The sequence below is a fragment of the Mastomys coucha genome, unplaced genomic scaffold (genome assembly GCF_008632895.1).
Source record: "Mastomys coucha isolate ucsf_1 unplaced genomic scaffold, UCSF_Mcou_1 pScaffold14, whole genome shotgun sequence".
Taxonomy (NCBI): Eukaryota; Metazoa; Chordata; class Mammalia; order Rodentia; family Muridae; genus Mastomys; species Mastomys coucha.
The window spans coordinates 13171750-13184110 of record NW_022196896.1 but is presented as its reverse complement, the minus strand read 5'-3'; the positions used below and the strand labels follow the sequence as shown (position 1 = coordinate 13184110).

General features: G+C 36.7%; 1 protein-coding gene across 2 annotated transcripts in view; it reads left to right on the top strand.

The window, feature by feature from the left end:
* The window catches only part of Mms22l (MMS22 like, DNA repair protein), a 116785-nt gene that overhangs the window by 90058 nt on the left and 14366 nt on the right, over positions 1-12361 (top strand). The window contains exons 16-19 of one of the 2 annotated variants that reach the window (XM_031366489.1): positions 3017-3165; positions 4117-4259; positions 9178-9337; positions 11329-11498. In XM_031366489.1, the coding sequence (XP_031222349.1) occupies positions 3017-3165; positions 4117-4259; positions 9178-9337; positions 11329-11498 (622 nt within the window). Of the gene's footprint in view, positions 1-3013; positions 3166-4116; positions 4260-9177; positions 9338-11328; positions 11499-12361 lie in introns of both variants that reach the window. The other variant, XM_031366488.1, reaches the window with a different exon arrangement.

Here is a 12361-nt window from a genome sequence, read left to right as displayed (position 1 = left end):
ATATATGAAATTGTTACAAGTTTGTACTCTCAGTAAGCCTGTCTCATTATCTTAAAGTGACTTTTCTGTATTCCCTTGGGAGAAAAATTGTATAGATATCATTGCTGAATCAATAAGACTGGTATATTATTTACTATTTAGACTTAATTACAACTTTAAGGACTTGATACTTCTAAGATCGTGAAGAAGGCACTTAAATCATACTGTTGTTATTTAATCTTTCTGTATCTTCTGCCATGTCATACAGAAGCTATGAGGAACAACTTCAGTAATATATAGAGACATAGATGAAAAAATGAGATAAAGTTTACTGTAGATGTTGTATAATGTGGGAACTTTATAAAAGCATCAAGATAAAGAGGATGAATTCACCCAGGCCTGTGAGACAGAGCAGTCCTTACATGAGCTGCCTGGCAGGGATGTGAAATGATGTAGTGAGTCAGTTGTTTTCTAAGGAGATGAACTAGTCAGCATCATTAAGCATGTGTTCTCTCATTGGACTTTGACATATAAAGTAAGAGAATTCAGCATCAGCTTTTAGAATTTCTCCTAGTATGAGAATTCTCTAGTAAAAGTGAATTTTTATTTATATATTGTTCTTAAATAACTCACCTTTATTAACATGGAAGCTCCTAGGCCCCAAACTAAAGACCAACCTGTAAAACCGAACCTTTTTAACCAAGTAACTTTAAGTGTACAATTTAATGGTCCCTTCCTTTGATGACTGTACATGTCTTAAGACTATGTGGTGGTATCATTAAGAAACTTCACAGTGATAAAGTTTTCCTGTCCTTTGTAGCCATTACAAGTTATATAAGAAACCGCTGTCTAGGCACCACCAAGACCACATTTGGGCATCTGTTGTTTTCAGGACTACTGGTAGCTGGGGCATACACCTCTCCTATTGAGCTTGCCTCCTTGTGTCAAAGTCCCAACTCCCTTACATTCTCTTCAGTAACTGCACCCAGAGCATGTAGGGAGGATGATGGCTTCTTTTTCACACAAGTTTTGCTTTCAGCTCAAATATGTTACCTGGGCCTTTATACTTAGTGATGTTCTCATTGCCAACAAAGGGAACTCTAACCTTCCTCTTTCAAGATTTCTTTCTTTTTCTTTTTTTCTTTTTTCTTTTTTTTTGGGGGGGGGTCTTTTTAAATGATGTTTAATACTTCATTTCTCCTGCTCTCCTTGGGCATGGGTGTTGGGCACGGAGAAGGAACTCTTTTTGCATTCGTTATTTGTGTTTCCTCAGCATGGCTCTGTTTAGGTAGGGCTTAGTCTTCAGATCCATGGGGTTTGTTTTTTTTGGATCTTCCTTGACTGTTCCTGAGCTTCTCAACTAACTCTCCCTCTCTCTCTCTCTTTCTCTCTCTCTCTCTCTCCCCACCTTCTCTGGGAATGCAAATGATGGCTATAGTATTTATGGTATAATTCAAAAGATCTATTTTGAAACATGAGGTCCACCTTAGAGATGTAAGACATCCTCTCTGCTGGGGAGCAAAAAAGATGTGTGTGTGTGTGTGTGTACCCATGCATGTGTGTATTTGTGTATAAATACTAGTATTTATTTTCAAAATAGTGCTCATTATTAGCAATTGAAGAAACTGAAACAAGAAGTTGTTAATTAGCTCTAAGAAAGTTAAATAGGTAATAACTGACCAATCTGTGTTGTAAACTTTTAAAGGAAAACTTCAATATAGAGTGTTTTAAAGCTTTTAAAAAACTGATTTATGTCCATTTAAAAAATGGTTTCAAGCCGAGCATTAATGCTAACAATCAGGCAGAATCAGTGAGGTCTTTGAGTTTAAGGTCAGCCTGATCTACATTGTAAGTTCCAGGACAACCAAAGCTACATATGTAGTGAGACCATATTTCAAAATTAGTTAACTGTCTAGTTAGACATTGTTTTAGGGGTTGGAGAGACAGTTTAGTGGATAAGGTGTTTGTTATACAAAATGATGGCATAAGTGCGGATTCCAAGTACCCAGATAGAAGTGACCCACTGTAACCCAGTGCTAGGATATAAAAGTAGACGGGCCTTAGGAGCTGCTGACCATCCCCAAATGGTAAGCACTAGGTAAGAGAACCAGTCTCAGAAACTGTGGAAAAGCAATAGAGGGAGACATCCCGATGAAAGCCTCTGCTTTCTCTAGGTGACCATGTAGCAAAACAAAATGAGAAGACAAAGAGTGTTTTGATGATGCATAGTGCGATGTTGAAGTTAAAACTATGCCAATCATTTTTATCCCCAGCAGACCCTCGCAGATCAGAAATTAGACTCAGCTATGTGTTTGACTTAAGAAAAAGGTTTAGGCCATTGAAACCACATAAGCCATCCCTTGAGTATATCAGTGTGTGATTGTAGTGTTGGGTAGGTTGCTCTCTGTACAGAATTAGCTTTGAGACCTCAGTACCCCACCCTGCCAGAGCTCAGGGCAGAAATGAATCCCTGTGAGTCTTGGTACTGATGTTTATGGTGTCTTTTCCTTCCTGGAAGATAGTGTTTTGGAATTTTGTGTGTGGTAGTCTTTGATAATAAGTGCTTATACAGCGAAGAAGGAAAGAATAGAAACACCATTGATTGGTCAGTCAAGAGGCACATATATATAGAGAGAGAGATTTGTCCTGAACAGCTTTATTATTACCTCATCTGCTAAATACTGTTGATACTGCCATTTTCTGTTTGTTTTTATTGTTTGGGTTTAATTGCTTACCTATAATATTATATTGCCTAGTTATGCTTTCTTGCCTACATTTTTTTCTTGACATAAGCCTATAGATACACTAACAATAGAAAGGGAAAATTAAACATTAGAATGTTAACAATGAAAACAAAGATGTTTAACACCTTCTGGGTTATACCTGCAGTGTTCATTTTCAGCATGTCTGAAGCACTGTGTTCGTCTGAAGTCAGGGAAGCCAAGGGAGTTGTGTGAATATGTTTTTCCCAAGCTCTGTTCTCTGTGTTGTATCCCATTGCACTTTGGTTTTAACATTCCTCAATTTGTTTTAGCAGCACAGTATGTGAAGCACTTTCTCAGTCGAGTTGCGTATCTTTTCAGTCCTTAACTATAAGATCATGGGTCCGTTGTGTTTTGCAAATGCACATAAAACACCTCTCTGAACCTGATTTGCTGATTGATGTGAATCCTGAACAGACCGTGGGTAAGTGTCATATGAGGCATGCAAGCAGTATCTATGGAAAGATTTTGGCTCTCTGGATTAAATGAACTAATATCAAGGATTCAAAATATATTTATGATTAGCTATAAATGTACATAAAATGTACTTCTGCAGTATGTTTCTTTTTATTGATACCTTATTGTTATTACATATGGCAAATATCCCTGCTGCAAAGTTAGAAGAACTGATTTCCTTAGTGCTAAGAAACAAAACTCCTTCCTCAGGTGACAGGCTGCTTTCCTCTGAAGAAGGTGATCCTGTACAAAAAGAGAGATCTGAAAGAAGCGTACTGAGTACCAAAGTGGAAGAACATGCAGCTAGGAATACTTGCCCACTTTCATGAAATAGTTTACTCTTCTGCTTTACTATTAGTCACTGAATATTATTTGTGCATTTTAGAATTTCTGTGCAGCTCTGTTTTGTATGTAACAGCCGTTATCTGTATCCTCTTGAAAGTTTCACTGAGGTTGGCCTGGAAAGGTTGTACTTTTTCTTTTATATCTCCTATAGTTTTTTAAACCTCAATAAGTTTTTTGGGTTAGGATAATTGTAAGTATAAAAAAATCTAATTTCGGGCTGGTGAGATGACTCTGGGTAAGAGCACTAACTGCTCTTCCAAAGGTCCTGAGTTCAAATCTCAGCAACCACATGGTGGCTCACAACCACCTGTAATGAGATCTGACGCCCTCTTCTGGTGTATCTGAAGTCAACTACAGTGTACTTATGTATAATAATAAATAAATAATAATTTTTAAAAAAATTTAATTTCATTTTTAATTTTGTGAAAATTTGAGTTTTTGTAACATATTTCAAAATTGAAGGATGTATTCCAGCATGTGTATGTATATAAACTAGTATATGTACAACTTACATAAGATTTTAAATTTTCTTGCATATTTATTAATAAGTATGATCATTATCTCATTTTAATAGAAAAAGAGTACATGGAACAGCTGGCTGAAATGACAAGATTACTATTTACACTCTCTGAAGTACGGAATATCTTCTCAAAGGCTCAAATAGACTGTTTACCCAGGCCAGAAGACCCTACACAAGCACTCATGCAGTTCCTTGAGGTATTTTCATTACTATAATCTTCCAAATCATTTTTTCAGAAACCCTTGAAGTATTATTAATTTTTTTTCTATAAAGTGAATTGTTTAACTTAACAAGTCCATATTGTTGGTTGCCTGCTATTATAAGATTTTGGAGTAAAGGAAGTGTTGCTCTCAGATATAGTATGATTTACTCTACACACAGCAGAAAATCCATACATAAAGAATAATAAAAGTAAGGAAGAGTACATGGAAGCTTTGCTTCAAGGCCACCTGAAATACAATAATGTCTTACTGTTAATGTTGGTGGGTAACAATTCAGATGCTAACTTTAGTATAGAGTCTGCAGTTGTCTAGCTGCCTGTTTATTTACTGCCCTACAACAACTCTGTAAATACAAGCAGAAGCTATTTCACAGTAGGATCAGGACTAGAAAATCTAATCCATTTCTTTTGATTTTACTTCATAATAAATTCCATTTAAAATTATAGTTTTGATCATTAATTTTAAAGGAATATAATGTGGTAGTATTTATTTCATCCTCGCAAACTGTTGATGTTCGGATTATTGTGTTTTGTATGTTATTCGCAGAAAAAGTAGGTTTACTTTCAAGCATGTTGATGCTAACTACATGAAAATATGATATTAAGTGTGTGAAAATAATTTTAACCAATAAGTTATTTCTATATTGTTAATTAATTCCATTGATTTCTAATAATTTAAAGAACAGTTGTATGACAATTAGAGATGCCTGTCAGCCTTAATGATAGCTAATAACATAATAATATGCAGATGTGAAATATGAATTGCTGTTGAGTGAGTCCTGACCAAAAGTTTTGGGTCACAAAGGAAGGGCAGGCTTTCCACCAGCAGTTAGGTCTCCTCTCATTTAATCCAGCCTAAATGAATTTTTCTTTTTATCAATAAATCAATGATAGGTTTTTGCAAAATGCAAGATAGCATTACCTAGGACTCCTTAGGGATTTGAAAAAACTAAAGTAGTCTTTGATTTAAAAGGAATTTTACTGATCTGAGAATTGAAGTTATACAAAGGTTAAAATAATGATACAAAATGTTAAATACTTAATACCAGACTGTCAGTATTCATCAATAGTAGAAAATTGGAGTGTCTTGGTGTAAAGTATTTAGAATGTATCCTGAGAAGAACACAAGAGTGAATTTGTTTTAAGTAAGTCTTATTTGGCTAGATGACTTTTGTGAAAGTTAGCAAAAGTAGTATAAATTGTGGGTCATGTGTATGAGGAATTGAAAGCTGAGAACATTGCTCCTTAGGAGAGGTTTCAGATAGCTTCTTGTTCTCATGGGACTCAGCATATACCCACTAGAGCCTGTCCTGGAAAAAGGATGAAAAAGAACAGGATACAGAGCAAAGAAAGGTGCGTAGAATGAAATCTGGACATCAAAAAACAAACAAAACACCCCAACCCCAGAAAGTTTCTGTGCGTCTTTTCCCAATGAAGTTACCCAGGACATAGTTCATTCTGCAGCAACAGTTTGTGGCAAAACATCAGATTTTTGTTGACCAGAGGACCTTAGCACTCAGTGTCCATGGCTAGTTATATACACTCCCCTTGTCTTACACTTTGTGAATTCCAGACATGGAGAATGAAAGCAAGTATCCAATATAAAACCTACTGATTGTATGTCTACTCAGCCGTTCTCATGAGAGAATCACAGCAAGAAGTCCTCCAAAACATTGAAGTCCCAGATACTAACTAAAGCCTATTCTTAGATGTGGGCTTTTTTTTTTTTTTTTTTTTTTTAATAACATACCAATGTTGGGCTTAATGTGCTTTTTCTACATGGAAATAATAGCATGATATGGTATATATGTAGTTATCATCAAAGTACTAAGAAACACATTATGGGACTGGAGAGATGATTCATTGAGTAAGAGTACTTGTTGCTCTTAAAGAGGGCGCAGGTTTAATTAAACACCAAGATGGCAGCTAACAATCAGTTACCCTCAGTTCTGGGGGATTTACTGTCCTTTGGCCTCTGTGAGCATTGCACACATTAAATTTAAAAAGAAATGTGTATATGTGTGTGTAAATATATACTACACATAATATATATTGTTTTAGTAGGGTTTCTATTGCTGTGAAGAGACTCAGTGATCATGCCAAGTCTTAAAAAGGAAAACATTTAGTTGGGGCTGGCTAACAATTTCAGAAGGTTAGTCCAAGATTGTCATGGTGGGAAGCATGGCAGCACTCAGGCAGACATGGTGCTGGAGAAGGACCTGAGAGTCGTGCATCGTGATCTGAAGGTAGCAGGAGACTGTGTACCACACTGGGTGTAGCTTGAGCATAGGAGACTTCAAAGCTTACTCCCACACTTACACACTTTGTCCAAGAAGGCCACATCTACTCCAACCAGACCACACCTAATAGTGTCACTCCCTGGGAGCCTGTGGGGCCATTTTCTTTCAGACCTCTATATATAGGCATTTCAAATACATATTTTTATCTATCTGAAAATGTGGAAACACATGATTTTTTGTCTGGTAGAAATTAAAGTTAAACATACTTATTTAGGTGTCTTGATCACTAATATTCAAATATGGTTTATAGACTCCAGTGATTTACTGATACTTTCTCATGATGTTCTTTATACCAAAACCACACTGCCATTTTCACAAATTTGGTGAAAGTGATAGTATGAACCAGCACTGTGGCCTCAGATTATGATGATATCCCTTAAAGTTTATACTTTTACAAATTAAAAAAGTAAAGCTAGTTCATTGGGAATAATATTAATTAGGGAATAAGATTTAAACATTCATGAAATTTCAACCCTTAAGCTCATTCTCCAAATAAAACTTCAGAGTGCATGTGCAGGGCTTCGGTGTGCCAAAGCAGTGCATTGTCTAAAGAAAGAGCCTGTGAGCACGCAAGGCACAAGCTGTGCTGACTGCCTTTTATCTTGAAAGAAAACTGACAAAATGTAATTATTCAGACTTGGGCATTTGGCAGACATTTCTTTTTTTCAGAAATGAATGAAGTAAGTAAGCCTATCACTTCAAAGAAAACAACTGACAGTATCTGTTGCTAATAATGCAGTTCAGATTTTCAAGAGAATTAAAATTTGAGCAATTTACGTGAACCTTCATGAGCTGAGAGCTCCTTGATATTTAAAGACTTTTGTGGGAATGGGACAGTATTAGTGTGTATCATTTTTTTTCCCCCCCGAGATGGAAATGTCAGTATTGAGAAGCACTATCGCTCATTAACTTTACAAATTTCCAAGTGTATTTAGCAACCACTTAATGAGTAAAGCATTCATTCAGAATTCAGAGTTCTGAATTCTGTCTTATCGGTATGATTTTAGAGACCAAGAGAGTGTCCAATTTTAGTTACTATTGGCCTCTAAGAAATGTCTCTTGAGAACTTTGGCATAATAGAATGGAAAGCTTCCTAGTTATTTGAAACAACTTTCAAAATACTTTCTAGCTCTGTGTATTTGTGAGGTTGGACCTTCTTTATTCATTGTGCCCCTTCTAGTCCCCTATCACCACTGTCCTCTTCCTCTTTGCATATGTATCTTGACCAAAACAATAAAAGTTTCAAGGTATTTGTGCTTACAAGGGAGCGGAGATCAGAAGTTTGTGAACTTCTAAGGAATGAAATTTTCAAACAGCTGAAAGCTAAATAAAAAAGAAAAGGGTTAGTTAGTAAAATACCTCTCTTCTCATTTGCCTACATCACTGGGCTTCTTTCCTTGTCTTCATGCCACTTGACCTACTTCTGCTTTCCCTCTCAAGGCTATGCTTGCTTGCTTACCTTCTTAGCCCTAGTGAAACTTAATGCCAAGTTCTCTGAACAGTGCTCTCAGCCTGTGGTCTTTTATGCAACCTCAACCTTAAGACAATAGCCCTGTGCTTTTGTCCTCTGATTTACCCACGAAGAGCTGGTAAGGAAGATCACATTACTTGGGTGCTGTTTTGGTCTCAATGTAGGCCATTGAAATCCTTTGTGAGCTCCCAGAGTGCTCTGAAAACTTTCCTCAAATGTTCTAATCCATTCTATAGTTACCTCTTGATTCTTTTACAGCTTCTTACAACCTGCTTACCCTCACACTCCTTACAGGCTTGTTCGGTTTATTATCTCTTCGTCCTCCCTTACTGCCTCACCTGACATTTCTGTTGACCACCACTTGGTTTGTCTCATCTTTAGCCTCTCAATCACATTTTCCTGAGTTCTCCACTAAGAACATTAAGCCAGCTAGCTAGCTGAGGCCTCATTAAGAATATTCTTTAAGCTGTAAGTTGTGGAGGGACAACTTATCATAGAACTGGATTAAGAGATTGTCCTTGTAAGAATTTGGCAATGCTACTTGCTCCTCTTTCCTGTAGGAATTTGAAGACTTCCAGTTATATGAATTATGAACCAACCTGTGTAGAAAACTTTAGCTGATTATAAGCTTCTTGTATAACAGTTTGCTGTTTCTTCTCTCTAATGATTTTGCTGAGTCTTATGTCCTATAAATAACTACTGATGAATTGGTTTTGTTTGTTAATTTTTCCACTGACCTTTAATTATAAAACCATTAACTCTTTTCACTTCAGGTTTTTTTGTTTTTTGTTTATTGGTTGGTTTTGTTGAAACAGGGTTTCTCATGTAGCCCTAGCTGCCCTAGAACACTCTGTAGACCAGGCTGGCCTTGACTTCAGAGATCCTCTTGTCTCTGCCTCCTGAGTTCTGAGATTAAATGTGAGCACCACCACTGCTTGGCCTTCACTTGTTTTAATGTTTGTGAGTCTTTATTGGAAATTTAAGAATGAAGGCCTAAGTATAAGATACATGTGTAGTAAGAAAGAAGAAAGAAAGGAAGGAAAGAAGGAAGGAAGAAATTAGTTTTCAAGGTCTGTGTTGTATAAGACTTGGAATGTTTAAACCATGTTTTCCTTTATTTATAGGCTGTTGGTATGACTTACAGGACTCTCCAGACAGTTTCTGATAAATCTGCCATGGTCACAAAGTCCTTAGAATACCTTGGTGAAGTGTTAAAATATATAAAGCCCTATTTGGGAAAAAAAGTTTCCAGTGCAGGGTTGCAACTGACTTATGGGATAATGGGTATGTATTTCAGATATGTTTTTGCTGCATTTCTTTAACTCAAGCCAATAAGATCCAAGTGGAAAGAAATGATATCGACCAAATCACTTAACTCAGCATACAGGCATAAGAAAGCATAAAATACAGTGGTCTGCTAAAATAATTCATGCTGGTCTTCATTTTTTTCTGTGCTTTTGTTGATACTGATATTAATTATGATAACAGAATGTATGTCCAAGCTAACTACTGCAAATAGTCCACTTTAATCACACTGTGAATACCCAAAACCACCACAATGAACCTTCTGTTATTTACCTACACTTGGCTAGAAGTTAGACCACCAGAAAGCCATCACTTCCCTTTGGTGTTTCTGGTGTTCTCTGCATGAAGGAGGTCCACGGGGGATTAGTATAAACCAAGGATGAGGCTCCGAACCTTATTCCTCACACACTAAGTTTTCTCTTTTCTAAAGAAATCTTTTTGTACTTGTTCTATAATGATGGGGTTCATGTTTCTTTAGGAAGTCAGTAATTTGAATATCTTTGTTGACTAGAACCATGTTGCTAACCAAAAATAGGAACTGAATAAAAGGAAATAAGAATGATTTCCTTAGAAGTTTTATAGAGAATGTAAGTTTTGGGTTGTTGTTGGGTTTTTTTGTTTGTTTGTTGTTTTTTGGGTTTTTTTTTGTTTGTTTTTGCCCCTCTCTGGCCAAAATCTTCTATCTATTCTCTTTAATCTTGTGAATGTATAAGTAAACCTTATTTGGGCTGTCTGAAACCTTTTATCTTTGTTGTGAAAGATAAAGGAGAATGTGAAGCTGTGGAAATGTGGATAATATAGAAGGCACCAAAAGCAATATTGCAATTCAGATTACCTAATTTTAGAAAAAAAGTTAGTGGAGAGAGACTTATTATCAATTCAACAGTAAGATCTGCATTCTTATTTTAACTCAAGCTTATGATTTATTAGTCTCTAAGAAAGTTTTCTTACATTTCCAGATTTAGTTTTTGCCAAGGTAAATGGACGATTACAGAAGTATGTCTTTACATTACAGAGTACATGATAGCTGTGTCAAGAATCACAGAATCCTGTGTGCATTGATGACTTGTGGGTTTTGGGGCAAGATTTTGTTATGAGGGCTTTTTTTGTTATTTTGCATTGAGCTGGTTTTTCGAACATGTAGCTCTAGATTCTTTCTACCTGTGTACGTCTTAAATGTAGAAATTGGTAAATTATATGGCTAGTATTATATTACATATATGGCTAATAAATTACATATATTACATTCTATGGCTAGTAAATTAATCATTTGTTCATTAGAAATTAGAACAAATAACTTGCTGTTTTCTTTACATAAAAGACTTAGAACAGAATGGAGGAAGAGCAAGTGTAAAGGCTGGGGAGTCTGAGACTGAGTCAGTGTGAGGGTTGGGATATCATAGCCATAGGGGCAGGTGGAACATTGAAACTCTGTGGCATAACTGCTTCCAGTTCCTAACTCAGGACACTGCTCCCCTTTTTATACAAGGCTGCTAGTGGAAGGCATTAAAACTATATTCCGGGTTAAAGAGAGTATCTAACAGTAGGTAGATGGTAGTTAGAGGACTTTAACAGTAGTTGAGTAATTTCTGAAAAAGAGGAACGGGTACATCAACAGTGCCTTCAACTCCCCTTCATAATTCTCTTTCTGAGGGTGGGATGGACTGGAGAAAGTTGGTTTGGCTTTGGTTTAGTTTTCTTTCTTTCTATGTCATATGTCATTTCTTTGTCCCTGTGCCTTTGTTTATTCTTCCCCCTTTTTCTTGTTTGAGATTGTACCAGTCTTCCTTCAGTGCCCATCCCTGTATTCCCACAGGCTTGGTCTTTGCCATTTCATCTCGTTTATCCTCCTTGTTATTTTTTCCTTCTATCTATTTTGACTTGTTTCTATGATAAAATAAGTTGTTTATAAAGTAAGAAGATATTCTGATTAGGAGGTAATTGTAACTGAAGCTGCTCTTCTTTCTTAGGAATTCTTGTTAAGTCATGGGCACAAATCTTTGCCACCTCGAAAGCACAGAAATTACTGTTCCGGATAATAGACTGTTTGCTGCTGCCACATACAGTGTTACAGCACGACAAGGAGCTGCCTGTGCCCATGCTGAGTGCACTTCAGAAGACCCTTCCTCTGTACCTCCAGGTATGCCGAGGGTGGACACTGCCTCAACACAGTCTTAACAGCTAGACATTTTAATCCCCAAAGTACATACACATCCATTGAAAAAGGTTTAAATGACTTTGGGGTTGTCTTTGAAAACAAAGGTGAGAGAGGCAGGATCCTAAATTTGGGAGCTGATTGAAGCATGGAGGGTGCTGCTTACTAGCTTGTTTTCTGTGGCTTGCTCAGCCTGCTTTCTTGTAGAATCCAGGATGACTAGCCCAGGAATGGAACCACCCAAAATCGCTGGGCCCTCATTCATCAGTTACTAATTAAGAAAATACCTTATGGGAGTGCCTACAGCCAGATATCATAGAATCATTTCCTCAACTGAGGCTTCTTCCTCTCTGATGACTCTAGCTTGTGTCAAGTAGACACACAAAACCGGCCAGTACCATAACCGAGACAAAGGAAAGAGCTTTTAGAAAAAAATCTAGCATACTGGGGAAAGATAAATGGTTCTGTTGTGGCTGGAAAGTCATATAGGAAGAGACTTGTGATAGAGGGCTTTATATTCAATGCCAAAAATTTGGACTTGAAGTAGAAGTTCTATTTGTATTGAGAAAAATTATCCTCGTATGAGAGTTAGATTTAAGATCCAGGAGGCAGTGATTAGTTTATTGAAATACTAGAAGATTTAAACTAAGGCAGTGAGATTAGGGCCTATGTAGATCTTAGAAACTTTGATGATCTCTGATTAAAAATACATGCTAAATATGGTATTAAAACAGAAATGAATGCTTCCTAGACTTGACCAGTAGAGTCTAGAACGTGGTGCTGGTAATTAAACTGGGGGATTCTAGAGAAACAGCAGTGAAGATAAAAATTGAGGGGTTTTTGTTGTT